At 39.5% G+C, this 23,878-nt stretch overlaps 5 protein-coding genes across 5 annotated transcripts; all 5 read left to right on the plus strand.

Moving 5' to 3' along the window:
- The first annotated feature begins 454 nt into the window (after positions 1-454).
- On the plus strand, positions 455-1,685 carry LOC144901856 (metalloproteinase inhibitor 2-like). Its single transcript, XM_078797176.1, has 5 exons — positions 455-587; positions 894-967; positions 1,043-1,145; positions 1,239-1,363; positions 1,448-1,685. The coding sequence occupies exons 1-5, from the start codon at positions 455-457 to the stop codon at positions 1,634-1,636; spliced, it is 624 nt and encodes a 207-aa protein (XP_078653302.1). The 3' UTR covers positions 1,637-1,685.
- A 1,380-nt stretch (positions 1,686-3,065) lies between these two features.
- LOC131103467 (metalloproteinase inhibitor 2-like) lies at positions 3,066-4,315 on the plus strand. The gene is made up of 5 exons (XM_058049765.2): positions 3,066-3,218; positions 3,526-3,599; positions 3,675-3,777; positions 3,872-3,996; positions 4,079-4,315. Exons 1-5 carry the CDS (start codon positions 3,089-3,091, stop codon positions 4,265-4,267), a joined length of 621 nt encoding a protein of 206 aa, XP_057905748.2. The 5' UTR covers positions 3,066-3,088; the 3' UTR covers positions 4,268-4,315.
- Positions 4,316-5,208: 893 nt separating this feature from the next.
- On the plus strand, positions 5,209-7,411 carry LOC131103527 (metalloproteinase inhibitor 2-like). Its single transcript, XM_058049863.2, has 5 exons — positions 5,209-5,363; positions 6,719-6,789; positions 6,866-6,968; positions 7,030-7,154; positions 7,238-7,411. The coding sequence occupies exons 1-5, from the start codon at positions 5,231-5,233 to the stop codon at positions 7,409-7,411; spliced, it is 606 nt and encodes a 201-aa protein (XP_057905846.2). The 5' UTR covers positions 5,209-5,230.
- Positions 7,412-9,189: 1,778 nt separating this feature from the next.
- LOC131103531 (metalloproteinase inhibitor 2-like) lies at positions 9,190-11,955 on the plus strand. The gene is made up of 5 exons (XM_058049866.2): positions 9,190-9,319; positions 9,480-9,553; positions 9,629-9,731; positions 11,594-11,718; positions 11,803-11,955. The coding sequence occupies exons 1-5, from the start codon at positions 9,190-9,192 to the stop codon at positions 11,953-11,955; spliced, it is 585 nt and encodes a 194-aa protein (XP_057905849.2).
- Positions 11,956-15,080: 3,125 nt separating this feature from the next.
- On the plus strand, positions 15,081-22,196 carry LOC131103526 (metalloproteinase inhibitor 2-like). Its single transcript, XM_078797054.1, has 5 exons — positions 15,081-15,259; positions 19,749-19,828; positions 20,137-20,239; positions 21,741-21,865; positions 21,951-22,196. Exons 1-5 carry the CDS (start codon positions 15,130-15,132, stop codon positions 22,143-22,145), a joined length of 633 nt encoding a protein of 210 aa, XP_078653180.1. The 5' UTR covers positions 15,081-15,129; the 3' UTR covers positions 22,146-22,196.
- The last annotated feature ends 1,682 nt before the right edge of the window (positions 22,197-23,878 follow it).

Below are 23,878 nucleotides of genomic sequence, written 5' to 3' on the forward strand. Positions count from 1 at the left end.
CACCAATTAACCTAGCATGTTTTTGGAATGTGGGAGAAAACCCACGCATGCACGGGGAGAACATGCAAACTCCACACAGAAATGTCGGAGGGTGGGATTGAACTCAGGTCTCCTAGCGGTGAGGTCTACACACTAACCACTCATCCACCGTGACTAATCATTTTTTTGGGTGTTCCTTTATTTCCTCTTCTGCTCTCTTATTTTGGTATGCACTTCCTGTTTGAGGCACGTGTGCTGTAGCCTGCAGTTTGACTCCTTAAAGGTCCCTGACATGATTCACCCACTCACCCACTGAATGAAGGTGAACAGGTGAAGGCAATCATCTAATTGGACAAGTGATGTAAGAGTGTGGGAGGAGCTTGCAGCAATAAAAGCCTGCTGACCCCCCATCAAGATTGTACACCAGACTTCCTGTCTAGCTGCGAACCCTGTCTTGTTGGTGCTGGTGTCATTCATGATGAGTTGGACGATGAAGAGTTTGGTGCTCCCCATGGTGCTGCTGTGCGTGTGGCGGCTGCAGGAAGGAGCCCAAGCCTGCAAGTGTGTTGCTGTGCATCCACAGACGGCGTTTTGCCAAGCAGATGTCGGTAAGTTGAACATTTACAATAAAAATGCTATTCAGGTAATGTTTTTGTCCCTTCCTTCTACATATATTATACATCTTTACACAATAGGGCAGTAAATGTACCTACAAGTTGAGGGTTTCAAGAGGAACGAAACAGGAAGTTGCTAATGAAAGTGGTTGGCAATTACTTCTCTAGTGTAAAAATGGCTGCCATGGCAGCATGCACTCCTCTTGCCAACATTACAAATGCTTTTGGGGGCCACAGCCACACCTGGATGCACCTTTTTATTCTTTATTAAAATAGCATTCATGTGTTTTCCCTTTCCAGTCATCAAGGCAAAGGTGCTTGCAAAGAAGTACATTAGTGCACATGAAGTGAAGTACGACATCGCGCTAACAAAGGTTATTATAAAGGATATGATCAATTGTCTGGATGTTTGCATGCATATATTATACTTTGGTGTTATCATTTCCCAGATTTTCAAGGGCCCTCACAAGTATTTTGACTGCATCTACACTCCAGCCTCCTCTGCAGCCTGCGGATTAGCTTTGACCCGTGGTGTGGAATATCTTTTCACAGGTACAAAAACCAGGCTTTTCTTTTTAGAAAGATGGACACCATCTATGCTTTGACTTCTTGAGTTCCATAACATATAATTTTGTTACATTACAGGCAATCTGGCATCTGACGGATCGCTGCATGTCATTGTGTGCAACTTGGTGTCCCCCTGGGACAGGCTGAGTGCCTGCCAAAAGGCCAACTTGGGAGGAAGTTATCAAAAGGGCTGTGAGTGCCAGGTAGGCCAACCTGATGGACAACCAATAGACATGTCAGATGTTGGATTTTTAGGAATTAAACCCCCGTTTTTGCTTGATCCTCAGATCACTCACACCCACGCCATCCCGAACAGGGTCAGCCCAGATGAGTGCTTGTGGACGGACTTCCTGACCCACTCGGGCAACAGAGAGCAGGCTAGACATTATGCTTGTCTGAAGAACAGAAATGGCTTTTGTGCTTGGGTCAGGAGCCCCGCCTACGGCTTATACCCGGGCTTTCACGCATACGGTTAAAGCTCCACCATGCAAATGATGCCAATTTACCAATAAAGCTTTAAAGAAAGCAATGCAGTGTTTCTATGATTGTTGTGCTAATTGTTCTACATTTGTGGCCATGTTGGATTAATTATGCTGCTACAGCCCTGTGCTCCATCATGGCTGTTTTAGTGCATCCAAACATGTTAGCTAGGCTGGATTCAGCTGCAAAGAGACCTATATTAATGGTTTAGGCAAATGGTCATAAATCATTAATGGCTTTGAGGAAATGTGCATCAACATCCCATCAATAAAATACACCTTTGGAGGGGGTTATCTCATTCTTAGGCAAAGAGCTGTTTCTGGGGAGGGGGGGCCCTATTTTGTCCATAAATGAAGATTCCTGCCTTCCTGAGCTGGTCCACTAAGATATGCTTTTATTAGTCCAAGGAGAAATGTGACAGTGAGGAGAGCAGGAATTGAACCTTGCTGATGCCACCATCTAGTCCACTTTGTGACCAAAACGGGCTACAGTTCTGATGAAATGTCAAATTGAGCCACTAAGGCATGTTAAATGGCAAAACAAGGGAAAGGCTCAGTGTGACTAATCATTCGTTTTCTACCGCTTATCCTCACGAGGGTTGGGGGGGTGCTGGAGCCTATCCCAGCTGTCTTCCGACAAGAGGCGGGGTACACCCTGGATTGGTGGCCAGCCAATCACATGGCACATATAGACAAACAACCATTCACACTCACATTCATACCTATGGACAATTTGGAGTCGCCAATTAACCTAGCATGCATGTTGTTGGAATAATTTTACTTTATTTTAGTTTTATTGTGTGCGAGATTCGTTGTTGTACGCCCCCCCACAAGTGCACATTCATTCATTTTCTATCGCTTATCCTCACGAGGGTCATGGGTATGCTGGAGCCTATCCCAGCTGTCTTCAGGCGAGACGCGGGGTACACCCTGGACTGGTGGCCAGCCAATCACAGGGCACATATAGACAAACAACCATTCACACTCACATTCACCAATTAACCTAGCATGTTTTTGGAATGTGGGAGAAAACCCACGCATGCACGGGGAGAACATGCAAACTCCACACAGAAATGTCGGAGGGTGGGATTGAACTCAGGTCTCCTAGCGGTGAGGTCTACACACTAACCACTCATCCACCGTGACTAATCATTTTTTTGGGTGTTCCTTTATTTCCTCTTCTGCTCTCTTATTTTGGTATGCACTTCCTGTTTGAGGCCCGTGTGCTGCAGCTGGCAATTAGACTCCTTAAAGGTCCCTGACATGATTCACCCACTCACCCACTGAATGAAGGTGAACAGGTGAAGGCAATCATCTAATTGGACAAGTGATGTAAGAGTGTGGGAGGAGCTTGCAGCAATAAAAGCCTGCTGACCCCCCATCAAGATTGTACACCAGACTTCCTGTCTAGCTGCGAACCCTGTCTTGTTGGTGCTGGTGTCATTCACGATGAGTTGGACGATGAAGAGTTTGGTGCTCCCCATGGTGCTGCTGTGCGTGTGGCGGCTGCAGGAAGGAGCCCAAGCCTGCAAGTGTGTTGCTGTGCATCCACAGACGGCGTTTTGCCAAGCAGATGTCGGTAAGTTGAACATTTACAATAAAAATGCTATTCGGGTAATGTTTTTGTCCCTTCCTTCTACATATATTATACATCTTTACACAATAGGGCAGTAAATGTACCTACAAGTTGAGTGTTTCAAGAGGAACGAAACAGGAAGTTGCTAATGAAAGTGGTTGGCAATTACTTCTCTAGTGTAAAAATGGCTGCCATGGCAGCATGCACTCCTCTTGCCAACATTACAAATGCTTTTGGGGGCCACAGCCACACCTGGATGCACCTTTTTTATTCTTTATTAAAATAGCATTCATGTGTTTTCCCTTTCCAGTCATCAAGGCAAAGGTGCTTGCAAAGAAGTACATTAGTGCACATGAAGTGAAGTACGACATCGCGCTAACAAAGGTTATTATAAAGGATATGATCAATTGTCTGGATGTTTGCATGCATATATTATACTTTGGTGTTATCATTTCCCAGATTTTCAAGGGCCCTCACAAGTATTTTGACTGCATCTACACTCCATCCTCCTCTGCAGCCTGCGGATTAGCTTTGACCCGTGGTGTGGAATATCTTTTCACAGGTACAAAAACCAGGCTTTTCTTTTTAGAAAGATGGACACCATCTATGCTTTGACTTCTCGAGTTCCATAAACGTATAATTTTGTTACATTACAGGCAATCTGGCATCTGACGGATCGCTGCATGTCATTGTGTGCAACTTGGTGTCCCCCTGGGACAGGCTGAGTGCCTGCCAAAAGGCCAACTTGGGAGGAAGTTATCAAAAGGGCTGTGAGTGCCAGGTAGGCCAACCTGATGGACCCAATAGACATGTCAGATGTTGGATTTTTAGGAATTAAACCCCTGTCTTTGCTTGATCCTCAGATCACTCACACCCACGCCATCCCGAACAGGGTCAGCCCAGATGAGTGCTTGTGGACGGACTTCCTGACCCACTCGGGCAACAGAGAGCAGGCTAGACATTATGCTTGTCTGAAGAACAGAAATGGCTTTTGTGCTTGGGTCAGGAGCCCCGCCTACGGCTTCTACCCGGGCTTTCACGCATACAGTTAAAGCTCCACCATGCAAATGATGCCAATTTACCAATAAAGCTTTAAGAAAGCAATGCAGTGTTTCTATGATTGTTTTGCTAATTGTTCTACATTTGTGGCCATGTTGGATTAATTATGCTGCTACAGCCCTGTGCTCCATCATGGCTGTTTTAGTGCATCCAAACATGTTAGCTAGGCTGGATTCAGATGGTAGTGTTGGACCGGGGTCAAATGCAAAGAGATCTATATTAATAGTTTAGGCAATTGGTCATTATGATGCAAAATGTTCCAAACAGGCTCCATGTACAGTATGTGCATCATCCATCAATAAAATACCTGTGGAGGGGGTTATCTCATTGGCAGGCAAAGGGCTGTTTCTGTGAGGGGGGGGCTCTATTTTTGTCCATACATAAAGATTCCTGCCTTCCTGAGCTGGTCCACTAAGATATGCTTTCATTAGTCCCACAAGGGGAAATGTGACAGTGAGGAGAGCCGGAATTGAACCTCAATCCTTTGCCACGGCCTTGCTGATGCCACTTTGTGAGCAAAACATGCTCCAGTTCTGATGAAAGGTCAAATTGAGATTTTGCCATGCTCGGTGTGATGTCTTTTCCTTTATTTCCTCTTCTGGTCTTTTATTTTGGTATGCACTTCCTGTTTGAGGCCTGTGCGCTACAGCTGGCTGCAATTATCAGTTCAAAATGAATTTGCTTAAATGTGTTATATATTGTTTGACTTTTGAAAGTGTACATTCACAAAAATGCCATCGAACATCGATAGCATGGGGCAGTACAGACAAGGGAACTACAAGTGCAATATAAATATAATTTATTATTATTATTACCAAACTAATTGACTTGACTAAATTGAATGAAAGTGAACAGGTGAAGCCAATCATCTAATTGGACAAGTGATGTAAGAGTGTGGGAGGAGCTTGCACCAATAAAAGGCTGCTGACCCTGTTCTCCTTGCCTCATTTTCACTCATGATGAGTTGGACGGTGAAGAGTTTGGTGCCACCCCTGGTTCTGCTGTGCGTGTGGCGGCTGCAGGAAGGAGCCCAAGCCTGCTTTTGCCCGCCTGTGCATCCGCAGACGCTGTTTTGCCATGCAGGTTTTGGTAAGTTGAACATGAAAATATTACTCATGTAGTGATTTTTGTCCCTTCTGTCTGCATGTAAGAAATCCTAGAATCAGATGTATACCTTCTAAGACTGTTTATTGCTAGTTGAGTAGGAAAATGTAGCCCTAAAGGTGTTTCAATTAGAGTATTCAGACGGGTGAAAGTTAAGTTAATCTGTAAAGCACGAAAATCACCTCATACTTCGGTACATGACAAAAAAATGTAAAAACTAAACTAAATAAAACTAAAATAAATAAATAAATAAATAAAACTAAAATAAAGTTTAAAAAGACTTTACTTTGGTACGTGACAAAATTTTTTTTAAAAACTAAACGAAATAAAACTAAAATAAAAAAAGTTTAAAAAAACTACTTCGGTGCGTGACAAAATTTTTTTTAAACTAAACGAAATAAAACTAAAATAAAAAAAGTTTAAAAAAACTACTTCGGTGCGTGACAAAAATTTTTTAAACTGAAATAAATAAAACTAAATAAATAAACAAATAAAACTAAACAAATAAAACTAAACTAAACAAATGAAACTAAATAAATAAATAAATAAATGAAACTAAATAAATAAATAAATGAAACTAAATAAATAAATAAATAAAACTAAACTAAATAAATAAATAAATAAAACTAAACTAAATAAATAAATGAAACTAAATAAATAAATGAAACTAAATAAATAAATGAAACTAAATAAATAAATGAAACTAAATAAATAAATGAAACTAAATAAATAAACAAATGAAACTAAATAAATAAACAAATGAAACTAAATAAATAAACAAATGAAACTAAACTAATAAATAAATGAAACTTAAATAAATAAAACTAAAATAAAGTTTAAAAAACTTTACTTCGGTACGTGAAATTTAAAAAAAAAACTATACTAAATAAAACTAAAATAAAAAGGTTTAAAAAAACTACTTCAGTGCGTGACAAACATTTTTTAAAACTGAAATAAATAAATAAAACTTAAATAAATAAATAAATGAAACTAAATAAATAAATAAAACTAAACTAAATGAATAAAACTAAAATGAAAGTTTTTAAAAAAACACTTTCTGCTTTCCTAATATAATTTAACAGTTTCTGATTGTAAAAGTACCAGATAAGGGGTAGGATTTAATAATAAGCTTTGCTTCTTCTTACTCCTTTTGGACATGTGGAACTGTTAACTGATTATGGGATGCATTCAATTGTAATCTGATGCATGTTCAAATGAAATTAAACCATTACCATTACCATAGAATGGTTGGTTGGATTGTTACAGCTCACACATGGATGTACCTTTTTATATTAAAATGGCATTTATCTGTGTTTTAATACCCCTTTCTCTCTCCCGAGTCATCAAGGCAAAGGTGCTTGCACAAACAGCTGTTGGTGACTTGGTCAGGAATGACATTCAACAGATCCAGGTTAAGGATTTATAGTCTCGTATGTATGTAGTATGCACATTTTATCATTTAGTGTTTTTGTCCCCCCACTCCCAAGATGTTCAAGGGCCCTCCCATGGCTATTGATGCCATCTACACTACAACTGACCCTGGAGCTTGTGCACTGAGTCTGAACCAAGGTGGAGAGTATCTTCTCTCAGGTAAAAATAATGTAATTTCTCTTGCTGTTGACTTTGCACTAAGCCAAAAAAAAATTTGCAGGGAGACGGGCACCTGATGGTTTGCTGCACGTCATGTCATGTGACTACTTTGCACCGTGGGACAGCCTGACCGCCACCGAAAAGCTCAACTGGGTACATCGCTATCAAAAGGGCTGTGATTGCCAGGTAAGCAAACTTGATGAATAGCCAATAGAAATGTCAGATTTGCATTTTTATGAATGAAACATTCATCTTTGCTTGATCGTCAGATTACTCCGTGCCAAGCTGGTCCATGCAGCATCAGATCAGCCGCGTGCTTGTGGACGGACCCCCTGCCAGTCCCGACCCTTGGAGAGCAGGCCAAAAATTTAGTTTGCCTGAAGAGAAAAGATGGCTGTGCCTGGTACGGGGTGTCCCCCTCCAAGGGTGGGAAGAAAACATGAATGGCAGTTTTCAAATAAATATTTCCAAAAAAGCAGTTTGTGTCCCGTCAACTGTTAGACTATCATAGCAATGCTAGTTTTACATACGGAACATGCAAGAGAACACAATGCACTATGGAATGCTTGATTGTGTTAAATGGGTCAAAGGTCATAGACCAGGGGGTGTACAAAGTGTGGTCTGGGGGCCATTTATGGCATGCAGCACATTCTAAATACGTAACCTCTTACAAGAATCTAATCATTTGATAACTTGAGGACCCTAACTGTGGAATTGAGTCAAAATGCCGATGGGAAAATTTTTTAGTAATTTAATAAACATGTGGAAAAATCATAAGTGGACACTAACAGACTGAAATGCATTTTTTTCTTGAGCTATATACTATAATATATATAACTACTTGGCATATCTGTTGTACATGTGTTGCTTTACTAAATATCAAAGTTGCATCCTTTCATTTCTCACTTAGTGGTGCTCACTTGAAAAAGTTTGGCCCAAGTTGGGGGGGCGGCGGGGGGGGTTCTGGACAACTGGACCAGTACCAGAGCCCCTGTTTTAGTATGATGTGCTTATTAGAACTCATCAGCCGACTCTCCCTGTCCTTTCTCTGCTCCAAAAGTCTCCCCACGACACCAAGGAAATGGCACCAAATGGGCTTCTGAATTCTGCCTAGCAACATAACATGTGACTGCATAATTATATGACTAAAAAAATAAAAACTTGACTCAAACTGTGTTTTTTAATGAATTACATTTATTGTTTCTGTGATTTACTCAATCGGCCAACTCTCCTTGTCCTTTCTCTGCTGTATGGGGCAAGAAAACAGTGCTGAACTTATGAGGTCTGCCTAGCAACAGTTAAATTTTTTCATTCATTCATTTTCTACCACTTGGGTTGTGGGGAGTGCTGGAGCCTATCCCAGCTGTTTTCGGGGCGAGAGGCGGGGTACACCCTGGACTGGTGGCCAGCCAATCACAGGGCACATATAGACAAACAACCATTCACACTCACATTCATACCTATGGACAATTTGGAGTCGCCAATTAACCTAGCATGCATGTTGTTGAAATAATTTTACTTTATTTTAGTTTTATTGTGTGCAAGATTCATTGTTGTACGCCCCCCACCAGTGCACATTCATTCATTAATTTTCTACCGCTTATCCTCACAAGGGTCATGGGTATGCTGGAGCCTATCCCAGCTGTCTTGGGGGCGAGAGGCAGGGTACACCCTGGACTGGTGGCCAGCCAATCACAGGGCACATATAGACAAACAACCATTCACACTCACATTCATACCTATGGACAATTTGGAGTCGCTAATTAACCTAGCATGTTTTTTTTTTCAACTTAACTTTTTGGAATGTGGAGAACATGCAAACTCCACACAGAGATGGCCGAGGGTGGACTCAAACTTGGGTTTCGTAGCTGTGAGGCCTGTGTGCTAACCACTCAAACACCGTGCAGCTGCAACAGTTACACATCTGATTAATTTTGACCATTGAAAAGTTATTTACATTTTTTAAAATTCCATTTATTTCCTATGTGGTTTAGTATATGCTGATGAGACAGAAGGAGAACATGTTGTAGTTTTCCTAATTTCTGGATGCACATGTGAATGAAGGTGAACAGGTGAAGGCGATCATCTAATTGGACAAGTGATGTAAGAATGTGGGAGGAGCTTGCAGCTATAAAAGGCTGCTGATCTCCCCATCAAGAAAGTACACCAGATTTCCCTTTGAGCTGCAAACCCAGTCTTGCTAGTGCTACTTTCACTCACGATGAGCTGGACGGTGAAGACTTTGGTGCTCCCCATGGTGCTGCTGTGCGTGTGGCGGCTGCAGGAAGAAGCAGAAGCCTGTACGTGTTTTCCTGTGCATCCACAGACGGCGTTTTGCGAAGCAGACATTGGTAAGTTGAACTTTGGGTAGTGTTTTTGTTCCTTCTACACATGCTAACGTATACAATATGACTATCTAAACTACCTGGTGTAGGCCACAATCATCACACCTTATTGTGTTGTACACTTTAGAACAGAATTAATCTGTTTTAATTACGCTTCTCTTTCTAGTCATCAAGGCTAAGGTGCTTGGAATGGAGCTTGTTTCTGGACATGAACTCAAATATCTCATCAAGCAGACTAAGGTTGTTTTATTATAAGGGATTTATCATCAATGATGTCAATGCATGCACACCAGTTATATCTGTTTGATTTCCCAGATGTTCAAGGGAGATCACAGGAACTTTGATAGTGTCTACACTGCAGTGTCTTCTGAAGCCTGTGGAGTAACTTTGACTAATGGTGTAGAATATCTTCTCACAGGTAAAAAAAAAAATTACTGATTGATTTGTGTTTTGCAAGATAAGGGGTGCATGCTTTTATATCCTGCCGTTTAGATTACTGTAATGCCCTGCTCTCTGGACATCCCAAAAAAAAAAGTGTTTTAAATCTCCAGTTATTACAGAACTCAGCCGCACATGTGCTGACGAGGACCAGAGGGGCGGGAGCACATGACACCAGTTTTAAAGTCGCTACATTGGCTCCCCGTCCCGATTTTTAAGATTCTTACTGGTTTTTAAATGTCTTAACGGCTTTGCCCCTTCGTATTTATCTGATCTGATTTTACCATATCGACCCTGCGGTCCTCCGGCACTGGCCTTTTAGCCATTTAGCATTTAGCCACTATGGCCCCCACCTGTGGAACAGCCTGCCGGAGGGCCTCAGGACTGCGGAGTCTGATATTTAAAAAAAAAAAAAGATTAAAGACGCACCTTTTTAATCAGGCTTTAAACTAATTTTTAAACTTATGTTTTTATCTTTTTAGTCCTATTTTATGCTTTTAACTCCAGTGTTTTTTATCTTTTTAGTCTTCAACTTTTAACTCCAGTGTTTTGTTTTTATCTTTAGTCCTATTTTATGCTTTTAGTCTTCAACTTTTAACTCCAGTGTTTTGTTTTTATCTTTTTAGTCTTCAACTTTTAACTCGTGTTTTGTTTATCTTTTTAGTCTTTTTTTTGCTCGTAGTCTTCAGCTTTTAACTCCAGTGTTATATTTTTATCTTTTTAGTCTTCAACTTTTAACTCCAGTGTTTTTTTCTTTTTAGTCATTTTTTTTGCTCGTAGTCTTCAGCTTTTAACTCCAGTGTTTTGTTTTTATCTTTAGTCCTATTTTATGCTTTTAGTCTTCAACTTTTAACTCCAGTGTTTTGTTTTTATCTTTTTAGTCTTCAACTTTTAACTCCAGTGTTTTTTTCTTTCTAGTCATTTTTTTTGCTCGTAGTCTTCAGCTTTTAACTCCAGTGTTTTGTTTTTATCTTTAGTCCTATTTTATGCTTTTAGTCTTCAACTTTTAACTCCAGTGTTTTTTTATCTTTTTAGTCTTCAACTTTTAACTAGTGTTTTGTTTATCTTTTTAGTCATTTTTTTTTGCTCAGTCTTCAGCTTTTAACTCCAGTGTTATATTTTTATCTTTTTAGTCTTCAACTTTTAACTCCAGTGTTTTTTTTATCTTTTTAGTCTTTTTTTTTTTGCTCATAGTCTTCGGCTTTTAACTTCAGTGTTATGTTTTTATCTTTTTAGTCCTATTTTATGCTTAGTCTTCAGCTTTTAACTCAGTGTTTTGTTTTTCTTTTTAGTCCTATTTTATGCTCTTAGTCTTCAGCTTTTAACTCCAGTGTTGTTTTTATCTTTTTAGTCTTCAACTTTTAACTCGTGTTTTGTTTTTATCTTTTTAGTCATTTTTTTTTGCTCTTAGTCTTCAGCTTTTAACTCCAGTATTTCCTGGGGGGGGTCCTCCACACTGGGGTCTGTCGGGTCTGCTGAGGGGGTGCCATCCTTGGGTCCCTTCGACCCGGCCGGCTGGGGGTTCCTCCCTTTAATGTGGGGGGTCCTCCGATGGCACGGCCTGCAGCTCCGCCCAGTGTGGACGGCCCCAAAGGTGGCGTTTCCTTGTTCCTCAGTGCCATGCCTCCCTATTGTGTGATTGTGTGTGTGGGTCTAGTATGGAGGGTGGCCAATCCTCACCGTGCAACTCCTTTTGTGCATGTCATAAAACTATGTTGCACAATTGTTGCCCAAATCTAGTCTTGATGCTGGAATTTAACTTTAAATGCTGTCCTTGACTGTCACGTATCCAACTTAACAGACACCATATATCACATATCTCCTTCTGTTCCAACATTGCAGGCAGACTGACTCCCCAAGGGTTGATGCATGTCAACTTGTGCAACTTCATCGCACCCTGGAACAGCCTGACCGCCAACCAGAAAAGCAACCTGGTACACAACTATCGAAACGGCTGCAGTTGCAAAGTAAGCAACAAAAAAAAACGGTTGCTCAATTAGAAATGGCGGACTTGCATTTCATCAATTTAAACGCCATTTCTGACTTTTCAGATCACGTCCTGCCACACCCCCCCGTGCAGCAGCGGACCGTTTGAGTGCTCGTGGACTGACGTTGTGAACTACTGGTTCAATGGACCACGGGCCAAACATTTTGCTTGTCTGAAACGTGGTGGCTCTTGTGGTTGGGTCAGGGGGATCCACTGAACCAAACAAGGGTATCAAGGACTCTGAAGGTCAAACTCCCATGCAGAAGATGTCTAATAAATCCAAGAAACCAATGCTGGCTTTTCTTTTCTTGAAATGTTGTTGGACTATAATGGCAATGCTAGTTTTATATACATTGAGCACAATGCAATATGGGATGCTTGATTGTGTTAAATGGGTCAGAGGTCATAGACCAGGGGTGTACAAAGTGTGGTCTGGGGGCCCATTTAGGGCCTGCGGCGCATTCTAAATATGTAACGTCTTAAAAGAATCTAATCATTTGATAACTTGAGGAACCTAAATGCCTAAAGAAAATGTGTTAATTTAATATGTGGATATTAACAGACAAATTTCTTAAGCTATATATAATATATCACTACTTGGCATATCTGCTTTAATAAATATAAAAGTTGCAAAAAAGATTTGGCCAATGGTGGGGTGGGGGGGTGGGATTCTGGACAACAGGTTGGCCCAGTTTTAACTCCAGTGTTTTTATCTTTAGTCCTATTTTATGCTCTTAGTCTTCAGCATTTAACTCCAGTGTTATGTTTTTATCTTTATTTATGCTTTTAGTCTTCAGCTTTTAACTCCAGTGTTATGTTTTTATCTTTATTTATGCTTTTAGTCTTCAGCTTTTAACTCCAGTGTTATGTTTTTATCTTTTTAGTCCTATTTTATGCTCTTAGTCTTCAGCTTTAAACTCCAGTGTTATGTTTTTATCTTTTTAGTCCTATTTTATGCTCTTAGTCTTCAGCTTAACTCCAGTGTTATGTTTTTATCTTTTTAGTCCTATTTTATGCTCTTAGTCTTCAGCTTAACTCCAGTGTTATGTTTTTATCTTTTTAGTCCTATTTTATGCTCTTAGTCTTCAGCTTAACTCCAGTGTTATGTTTTTATCTTTTTAGTCCTATTTTATGCTCTTAGTCTTCAGCTTTTAACTCCAGTGTTTTGTTTATCTTTTTAGTCATATTTTTTTGCTCTTAGTCTTCAGCTTTTAACTCCAGTGTTATCTTTTGTCCTATTTTATGCTCTTAGTCTTCAGTTTTTAACTCCAGTGTTTTGTTCATCTTTTTAGGCATATGTTTTTTGCTCTTGGTCTTCAGCATTTAACTCCAGTGTTATGTTTATCTTTTTAGTCCTATTTTATGCTCTTAGTCTTCAGCTTTTAACTCCAGTGTTATGTTTTTATCTTTTTAGTCCTATTTTATGCTCTTAGTCTTCAGCTTTTAACTCCAGTGTTTTGTTTTTATCTTTTTAGTCCTATTTTATGCTCTTAGTCTTCAGCTTTTAACTTGAGTGTTTTGTTTTTATCTTTTTAGTCTTTTTTTGCTCTTAGTCTTCAGCTTTTAACTCCATTGTTATGTTTTTATCTTTATTTATGCTTTTAGTCTTCAGCTTTTAACTCCGGTGTTATGTTTTTATCTTTTTAGTCCTATTTTATGCTCTTAGTCTTCAGCTTTAAACTCCAGTGTTTTGTTTTTATCTTTTTAGTCATATTTTTTTGCTCTTAGTCTTCAGCTTTTAACTCCAGTGTTGTTTTTATCTTTTGTCCTATTTTATGCTGTTAGTCTTCAGTTTTTAACTCCAGTGTTTTGTTCATCTTTTTAGGCATATGTTTTTTGCTCTTGGTCTTCAGCATTTAACTCCAGTGTTATGTTTATCTTTTTAGTCCTATTTTATGCTCTTAGTCTTCAGCTTTTAACTCCAGTGTTTTGTTTTTATCTTTTTAGTCCTATTTTATGCTCTTAGTCTTCAGCTTTTAACTTGAGTGTTTTGTTTTTATCTTTTTAGTCTTTTTTTTGCTCTTAGTCTTCAGCTTTTAACTCCGGTGTTATGTTTTTATCTTTTTAGTCCTATTTTATGCTCTTAGTCTTCAGCTTTAAACTCCAGTGTTTTGTTTATCTTTTTAGTCATATTTTTTTGCTCTTAGTCTTCAGCTTTTAACTCCAGTGTTTTGTTTTTATCTTTTTAGTCCTATTTTATGCTCTTAGTCTTCAGCTTTTAACTTGAGTGTTTTGTTTTTATCTTTTTAGTCTTTTTTTGCTCTTAGTCTTCAGCTTTTAATTCCATTGTTTTGTTTTTATCTTTTTAGTCCTTTTTTTGCTCTTAGTCTTCAGCTTTTAACTCCATTGTTGTTTTTATCTTTATTTATGCTTTTAGTCTTCAGCTTTTAACTCCGGTGTTAAGTTTTTATCTTTTTAGTCCTATTTTATGCTCTTAGTCTTCAGCTTTAAACTCCAGTGTTTTGTTCCTTTACAGGACCCCTGTTTTAGTATGTGCTCATTAGAACTCCGCAGCCGACTCTCCCTGTCCTTTCTCTGCTCCAAAAGTCTCCCCACGATGCCAAGGAAATGGCACCAAATGGGCTTCTGAATTCTGCCTAGCAACATGTTACTGCATAAAAAATACTTGACTCAAACTTTTTTTTTTTTTATGAATTACATTTATTGTTTCTGTGGTTTACTCAATCGGCCAACTCTTCTTGTTCTTTCTCTGCTGTATGAGGCAATAGAGCCAAGAAAACAGTGCAGAACTTATAAGGTCTGCCTAGCAACAGTTAAATTTTTATTTTATTTATTTTATTATTATCCGGCTAATCCTCACAAGAGTCGTTGGGGTGGTGGAGCCTATCCCAGCTGTCTTGGGGCGAGAGGCGGGGTCGCCAGACAAACAACCATTCACACTCGCATTCATACCTATGGACAATTTGGAGTCGCCAATTAACCTAGCATGTTTTTTTTTTCAACTTTTCGGAAAAAAATGGAGAACATGCAAACTCCACACAGAGATGGCCGAGGGTGGAATCGAACTTGGGTTTCCTAGCTGTGAGGCCTGTGTGCTAACCACTCTTCCACCGTGCAGCTGCAACAGTTACACATCTGATTAATTTTGACCATTCAAAAGTTTTTTTTTTATTACAATTAAATTAATTTCCTATGTGGTTTAGTACATGCTGATGAGACAGAAGGAGAACATGTTGTAGTCTTCCTAATTTCTGGATGCACATGCAAATGAAGGTGAACAGGTGAAGGCAATCATCTAATTGGACAAGTGATGTAAGAATGTGGGAGGAGCTTGCAGCTATAAAAGGCTGCAGATCTCCCCATCAAAAACCTACACCAGATTTCCTCTCTAGCTGCAAACCCAGTCTTGCTAGTGCTACTTTCACTCACGATGAGCTGGACGGTGAAGACTTTGGTGCTCCCCATGGTGCTGCTGTGCGTGTGGCGGCTGCAGGAAGGCGCCGAAGCCTGTACGTGTTTCCCTGTGCATCCACAGACGGCGTTTTGCCAAGCAGATGTCGGTAAGTTGACCTTTGGGTAGTGTTTTTGTTCCTTCTACACATGCTAACGTATACAACTTGACTATCTAAACTATCTGGTGTAGGCCACAATCATCACACCTTATTGTGTTGTACACTTTAGAACAGAATTAATCTGTTTTAATTACGCTTCTCTTTCTAGTCATCAAGGCTAAGGTGCTTGGAATGGAGCTTGTTTCTGGATATAAACGCAAATATCTCATCAAGCAGACTAAGGTTGTTTTATTATAAGGGATTTATCATCAATGATGTTAATGCATGCACACCAGTTATATCTGTTTGATTTCCCAGATGTTCAAGGGAGATCACAGGAACTTTGATAGTGTCTACACTGCAGTGTCTTCTGCAGCCTGTGGAGTAACTTTGACTAATGGTGTAGAATATCTTCTCACAGGTAAAAAAAAATAATAATTGATACTGGTTGATTTTTGTTTTGGCAAGATAAGGGGTCCCTTACACTCTTAAAAATGCTGGGTTAAAAACAACCCAATATGGGTTGTTTCCCAACCCAACACTGGTTAAATATTGGACCAACCTCGCGTTGGGTTATTTTAACCAGTAACAGTGCTTCACGAACTTACATTTTAACAACTTTATGAAGCTTTATATAATATACAGTCAATTCTACGGTAAAACAATAGTGGGCATGTAACAAACCTGAAATTCATCTCCTCAGATGAAATGTGCGGTCCGAACAAAGTAAGTTTGTGGGCGGTGCTTTGTTGCGCATGTCCAAAATTCTACCCAACGCTTTGGGTTGTCCAAAATAATAGAAATCATAACCCGATGGCAAATAACTTAGCACCCAACAGAGATAACTCAGCGAATTGGGTTCTCAGAATACCCAATTCAATGACCCAACAGGCTCAACCCAGCGGTTGGGTCAAAAAAAATAACCCAGCATTTTTAAGAGTGTACTGAATTTTCTTACTGTTCATGCTAGTGCAAAACTGGCCCATCCCAACCGTGTAACTCCTTTGTGCATGTCATAAAACTAAGTTGCTATTGGGTCACACAATTGTTGCCCAAGTCTAGTCTTGATACTGGAATTTAGCTCACTTTAAATGCTGTCCTTGACATATCGCATATCTCCTTCTGTTCCAACATTGCAGGCAAACTGACTCCCCAAGGGTTGCTGCATGTCATCTCGTGCGACTTCATCGCACCCTGGAACAGCCTGACCGCCAACCAGAAAAGCAACCTAGTACACAACTATCGAAACGGCTGCAATTGCGAGGTAAGCAACAAAAAAAAACGGTTGATCAATTAGAAATGGCTGACTTTCATTTCATCAATTTAAACGCCATTTCTGACTTTTCAGATCGTATCCTGCCACACCCCCCCGTGCAGCAGCGGACCGTTTGAGTGCTCGTGGACTGACTTCGTGAGCGACTGGGGCAATCGACCGCAGTCCAAACATTTTTCTTGTCTGAAACGTGGTGGCTCTTGTGGTTGGGTAAGGGGGATCCACTGAACCAAATAAGGGTATCAAGGACGTTAAAGGTCAAACTCTCATGCAGAAGATGTCTAATAAATCCAATAAACCAATGCTTTCTTCTTGTTGAATTTACATTACATTTAGTGTTAGCTTGCAGATACTACTGTACATGCAGGAGTTGTAATGACATGTTGGGTCCATAGATTCATTCATTCATTTTCTACTGCTTTTTCCTCGTGGGGGTGCTGGAGCCTATCCCAGCTGTCTTCGGGCGAAAGGCGGGGTACACCCTGGACTGGTGGCCAGCCAATCACAGGGCACATATAGACAAACAACCACTCACATTCATACCTATGGACAATTTGGAGTCGCCAATTAACCTAGCATGTTTTTGGAATGTGGGAGGAAACCGGAGTACCCAAAGAAAACCCACGGATACCCGGGGAGAACATGCAAACTCGACACATAGATGCCCAAGGGTGGAATTGAACCACCTCTAGTCAATACTAGTCAAAAAACTACATGCATACCCGTATCTCCACAGCGATGTCCAAGTAAGGGTCGTATGTGTCCGACACACTTTTGCAAATGGAACATTTCACTGCAAACAAAATTAAACAATTTAAAATGTCACTATGCAAGCAATAACAAAATATACTGTGTAAAATACGGGCATTCAATACCTCTCGATCGCAGATAGCCTCCAAAAATTTGGAGAAACCATTCACACCTATGGACAATTTGGAGTCGCCAATTAACCTAGCATGTTTTTGGAATGTGGGAAAAAACCGGAGTACCCGGAGAAAGCCCACGCATGCACACAGAGATGGCAGAGGGTGGAATCGAACCCTGGTCCTCCTGGCTGTGAGGTCTGCGCACTAACCACTCAACCACCGTGCCGCCACCCCCAAATCAACTTTATTTGTATAGCACTTTTCCTGCAAAGACATGCAACACAAAGTGCTTTACAGAATTAAGACAATTACCACAATTAAAGGGGAAACAATGAAACAAAAGAAAGCCTCTCCCTCCCACCCTCCATACTAGACACACACACACACACAGTAGGGAGACATGGTATGGCACTGAGGATCAAGAAAATGCCACCTTTGGGCGCCGTCCACACTGGGAGGAGCCGCAGGCCGTGCACCCGGGTCCCCCGACTCCGACAGACGGGCGGACCCTCACATTAAAGGGAGGAACCCCCAGCCGGCCGGGTTGAAGGGACCCAAGGATGGCACCCCCTCAGCAGACCCGACACAGCACCCAGTGTGGAGGACCCCTCCACTGAGGAAATACTGGAGTTAAAAGCTAAAGACTAAAACATAAAATAGGACTAAAAAAAGATAAAAACATAAAGTTTAAAAATATTAGTTAAACCCACTTTTAAAGTACATTGCATCTGGGAGACAAAACATACTCTTCATAAAACTCCTCAGCCGACCCTCCCTGTCCTTTCTCTGCTCTTCGGTGAAAAAGACTCCCCCATAATACCAAATAGGCTTATCAGTTCTGCCTAGCAACAGGTACCTGCATAACCAGTCATTCATTTTCTATCGCTTAGAGTGTTGTGGGGGGTGCTGGAGCCTATCCCAGAATGGGGCTGGAAACCGGAGTACCCGGAGAAAACCCACACATGCACGGCAGGGTGAACATGCAAACTCCACACAGAGATGTCAGATGGTGGAATCGAACTTGGGTCTTCTAGCTGCATGCTAACCACTCGGGTGCCATGCAGCCGACTTGATAAACAGGCTAATATTTTAACCTCCCCCAATGGTCGACCCAATGTTACGCCCCTTGTGTGTGAGTGAAGGTAGAGCAGGTGAAGGCAATCAAGCAGTGATGTAAGCGTATGGGAGGAGCTTCTAGCTATAAATTGCTCCTTTGGTCAGGAGTACAGGAGTACACTAGGATTCTACTCTATAGACCCCCCTGGCTTGTTGGCGCCACAAGTGCTCCCCATGATGAGTTGGACGGCAGGTTTGGTGCTCCCCCTGGTGCTGCTGTGCACGTGGCGGCTACAAGAAGCAGTACAAGCGTGCACGTGCGGGGATTCCCTGCATCCACAGACGGCGTTTTGCCAGGCAGACGCCGGTAAGTTTGAAAATGTAAATCATGTAGCGTTTATCCCGTCAGGCATGCACAATATGGCTGTAAATGAACAAATAGTTAATGTGAGTGCTTCTTTCAATTGTTAGCGATTTTTATTTTGTTTTTGTTTGCAAGATTTTAGCATTGGAGTTCTCACGAGACGTGTTTATTTTTAGCTAGCAAGGTGACTTGCGCAGATGTTGCTAATGATTTTCATGAGAGTAAATTTAATTTAGTTCCACAATGGCTACCATAGCAAGTAAAATATTGGCTTCATATAATTATATAATCATATAATTGTATTTTATTTAAAAAAAAATATTTCCTGTAACGTAAGAGGAACGTTTAGTTACAGCTCCGACTCTACTGACATGGCGTCATTTCCGGTTAAGTCCTCGTCTCGTGTTGAAACTGTTAAAGCTTTAAAGTGGACAACTGTTAAAAGTGTAACTTTAATATAGTCTGCCTTTTTTTTTTAACTGGAGCTTTTTAATCGAACATATGGGAAGGTAGGGATTGGTTTTGGTGTTGCTTGGTGACGAAGGCAGTTTACTTTAGCTGGTGTAATTTCCGGTTAAAAGCTTCCTTATAGAGTGCATATATTTACACATTATGATTTAAGAGGCCTTTTTGACAGCTCTAGACTTTCTTTATTGCTAGTTGAGCAATAAAAGCTGTGTGTTGCTTGGCTGTGGAAAACATAAAGCAGAAAATGGAAGTTAGGAAAGCACAAGTGAATATTCAGAGGTGTTTTTAATGAAAGTTTACTTCTGGTTGTCAATTCCTGCTCGTGTGAAAATGGCCGCCGTTAAAATGTTGAACAGTTGGACTCTGTAATCTTGTTTTTGGAGCCTGTTGGTGCACACAATCACACCTGATGCACCTTACTGTATTTTTTTTGCATTTAAAATTGCATTCATCTGTCTCATTTCTTTCTAGTCATCAAGGCAAAGGTGCTTGGAAGGAAGCTTGTTGGCGGAATTGAAGAATCGGTCATGTATGACATCAAACAGATGCAGGTTTTTATAAGGGATTTTTAAAAGGGATGCTCCGATTCGGTTCTTATGTTGCTGATTCTGATTTGATCCAGAGTAACAGAATTTTCCTGTTGGAGTGTTATTGGCTGTGGGTGGGGCCCAAAAATAGGTAATTTTTAATCAAAAGTATGTATTGCAGGATGGAAACTTGAACACACGGCAAATAAGTTCCATGTTTTGATAGTGATGAAAGGCATTTTCCATGGAAATGAGCAAATTGGAGCATCCCTATTTTTAGTCTTATGTTTATATATGCGTGGACATTATACTTTGGTTATTTAATATTCTAGATGTTCAAGGGCCCTCGCAGAAATATTGATGCCGTCTACACTCCATCCTCCTCTGCAGCCTGTGGAGTGTCGCTGACCAATAATGTAGAATATCTTCTCACAGGTAACATGAGCAGTTTAATTTTTGTTGGTTGACCTGATTGTAAGTGGAAGACAATGCAAACTGCACTGTTAATGCCAGTAGTTGCATCTCCAGGTTTTAGTGTTTGGAACAAAATCCTCAAATTCTGTACATTTTAAATGCATCCTCGCTCAGTGGAAACCTTTTTATTGGGCATTGTGTTGAACGCAATGGAATTTTTGTCACTTCACAATTAAATTTTTGGGTTAATCCTGAGATCAGATCAGTCGGACATACTATTATGGTAATGGATTTATTTCATTTCAACATGCATCAGATTACAATTGAGTGCATCCCATAATCAGTTCACAGTTCCACATGTCCAAAAGAAGTAGGAAGAACCAAAGCTTATTAAATCCTACCCCTCCATCTGGTACTTTTACAATCGGTAACTGTTACATTTGTTCACTTCCTGCTTTCCATAATACAGTTTTCTTTTACAATCAGTAACTGTTGCATTTGTTCACTTCCTGCTTTCCATAATGCAGTTTAAGGTTTTATTTATTTTAATAATGTACCTCGTACTGAAGTACAAGGTGATATGACCATCCAATGACATAATGGGTACCATAGTAAGTGTGTGTGTGTGTATATATATATATATATATATATATATATATATATATATATATATATATATATATATATATATATATATATATATATATATATATATATATATATATATATATATATATATATATATATATATATATATATATATATATATATATATATATATATATATATATATATATATATATATATATATATATATATATATATATATATATATATATATATATATATATATATATATATATATATATATATATATATATATATATATATATATATATATATATATATATATATATATATATATATATATATATATATATATATATATATATAGCACATCATGACTGGTTCAAGACTCTTCATTGTTGTATTTAGCAAACATCAACTGCTTGTATTGTTTCTTGAATTGGCTCATCGTTGTGCATTGTTTGAGTTCCTTACTCAATCCATTCCATAGTTTTGATTCCACATACTGAAATGCTATGGCTTTTTAACGTAGTCCTAGCATAGAAGTGTTTCAAATGTAGTTCTTCCCTGAGATCATATTTCTCCTCTCTTGTAGAGAAGTATTGGATGACATTTTTAGCCTTATGCATTATTTTAGCTGTTTGAAGATGAACTATATCAGCAAGTTGAAGTATTTGTGATTTTAGAAATAAGGAGTTAGTATGTTCTCTGTCGGCGGCATTATGAATTATCCTTACTGACCTTTTTTGCAAGTACATTTAGCGAGTGAAGATTGTTTTTATAGTTATTACCCCATATTTCCAGTCTTATTTCCAGCTGAGTGCTCTGGCTTTAGTCATCCATACGTTGAAGGAATAAGCCCTGAACTAGGAAGTAACTGCTTTGTACCACCGTATATCACACTGTTTTCTCATTCCATATTTTGCCATTGCAGGCAGACTGGCGTCTAATGGGTCGCTGCACGTTGTACTGTGTGACTTCATGACACCCTGGGACAACCTGAGCGCCTCCCAAAAGACCAACCTGGTAGCGCGTTATAAAACGGGCTGCGCTTGCCAGGTAAGCGAACTTAGTGGACAGCCGGGTGGAAATGTAAGACCTCCATTTTTATTTATTAAACCCCGCAAGTTTGCTTCATTCTCAGATCACTCACTGCTACGCCTTCCCGTGCAAGTTGAGCAGACCGGCGGAGTGCTTGTGGACTGACTTTGTGACAAAGTTGGGCAATAGAGAGCAGGCCAGACATTTTGCTTGTGTCAAGAGAAGTCATGGCTACTGTGCCTGGTACAGAGGGACCCTCTTCCCCAAAAAGGGTTACATGGACACTAAAGGCCGTTAAACTTGCTGTGCAGAAGATGCCAAAATTACCATTAAACTTTCTTCGAAGCAATGAGGTTTTTCCCTTTTGTGTTGCGGCTCGTTCATCCAAAGTTGTGTACATGCTAGAGTCAAGTTTTCCAACTTGTGAAGAATTTTAGCATAATGGAATTTGGGGGTGGGTGATGTCACACTGTTCTCCTCCCGCACGACTGGTGTTTTCATGACTGAGCGTGCGGTAACCCTCTCAGGGTATGATTGCATGCAGTGTGTCATGTCCGTGTTCACGTAACACATTGCTTAATCTGACTCTTTTTACGTACCCTAATTGCTATTGGCAACCGCCTCACTACATCACATTGCTCGGGTTCAAGCGACAAGCTGTTAAGTCAAATCAAGTAGTTTGATGCTATTTTGTTTGGAGTGGAGGTTCAACTTTTGAACTTTGAAACTGTTTACTACAACTTTTTATTGCATTGATGTCATAACCTGGCATGTGATCGTTGACGGATTTTTAGCATGACGTTACTTCATTCTCTGGTATAAACGGCCTTCCAATCGCCTTCCTTGCCAGTAAAGCCATCAATGTTTTTGGGAATTTTACTGTAATGTTGGGTGTCAACACCCATAACATGTACACGCAATGCCAACATGAGCTGGCTAAGCTAACTTTAGCTACTGTGAAGATGACATGCAAATACCTCAAACTAGTGCAAACATGCATTTTCAGATGTTTTGTTTTCAAACATTGCATTGATAGGCTTCTGCTTCTTTTTTAGATGCGTACAAATTGTATAGTCAATAGACCACTCAGGCACGTCATTGTTGTTTTGGAAATGCGGTACATACAATATGGTTGGCAGAGCTACAGGCTTTATAGTGTGTAGCGAAGCCTGTTTAGTGTTGGACGTATACATGAGGTGGGTCAGAGGCTATGGCCACGAGAAAGGAGATGCATATATTGAGTCAAAGTGCCAGCCAGAAGAACCCTCAACCAAATCGCCAGTTATTGCACAACCAAAAAAATAATCTTTTTGTGTTGTCAAGCCAAAACTTTTATTTCTGATAAACCAGAATCTTTGTGGTTATGTAATTGCTATGAAGCAATTGCATGCTTTTTAAGAATGAGTCGGGCAACTTTCCCTGACCCCTATAAGTTGCCATGGAAATGGCACAAACTTGGCATATAACTTATGCCTTAAAATGATTGGAAATGAATGGAAAAATTCACTGAAAAATATCCTAATGGATAGTCATAATGATAAGAAAAAGTCAGTTGCAAGATCGCTGATCTTTTTTCCTCAATTTTGATTTCTCTCATTTCTATTTTTCATGCCATAATTTTGCTTATCTTATAACTGACTATTCATGATTATGACTTATTGTAATTTTGACTTTTTATCTCATAATTCACTTTTTATTATGAGTCATTTTTAGGCAATTATGTCAATGAAAGTCGTTTTTACTATTTCTACTTTTTAAAAATAACTTTTTATCTGATTTCTACTTATCTGATTATAATATAATAATTTTAAGTATTTTTTATTTATTATATTAATATAATAATATATTATTATATACATTATAGTTATTATATTATTTTAGTATTTATGAAAATGGGCTTCCATACAAATAGGATGATTTGTTGTGTTAGATTCTGTTTGCTTTTATAATTATATTTATGACCTGCATGTGTTAGGCCATACAGACAAAATGCCAAAATGGTTAGACAAAATCCTGTAATTTTCCTAATTT

This window comes from Doryrhamphus excisus, linkage group LG16, assembly GCF_037039965.1.
Source record: "Doryrhamphus excisus strain RoL-2023G ecotype Guam linkage group LG16, RoL_Dexc_Guam_v1.1, whole genome shotgun sequence".
Classification (NCBI taxonomy): Eukaryota; Metazoa; Chordata; class Actinopteri; order Syngnathiformes; family Syngnathidae; genus Doryrhamphus; species Doryrhamphus excisus.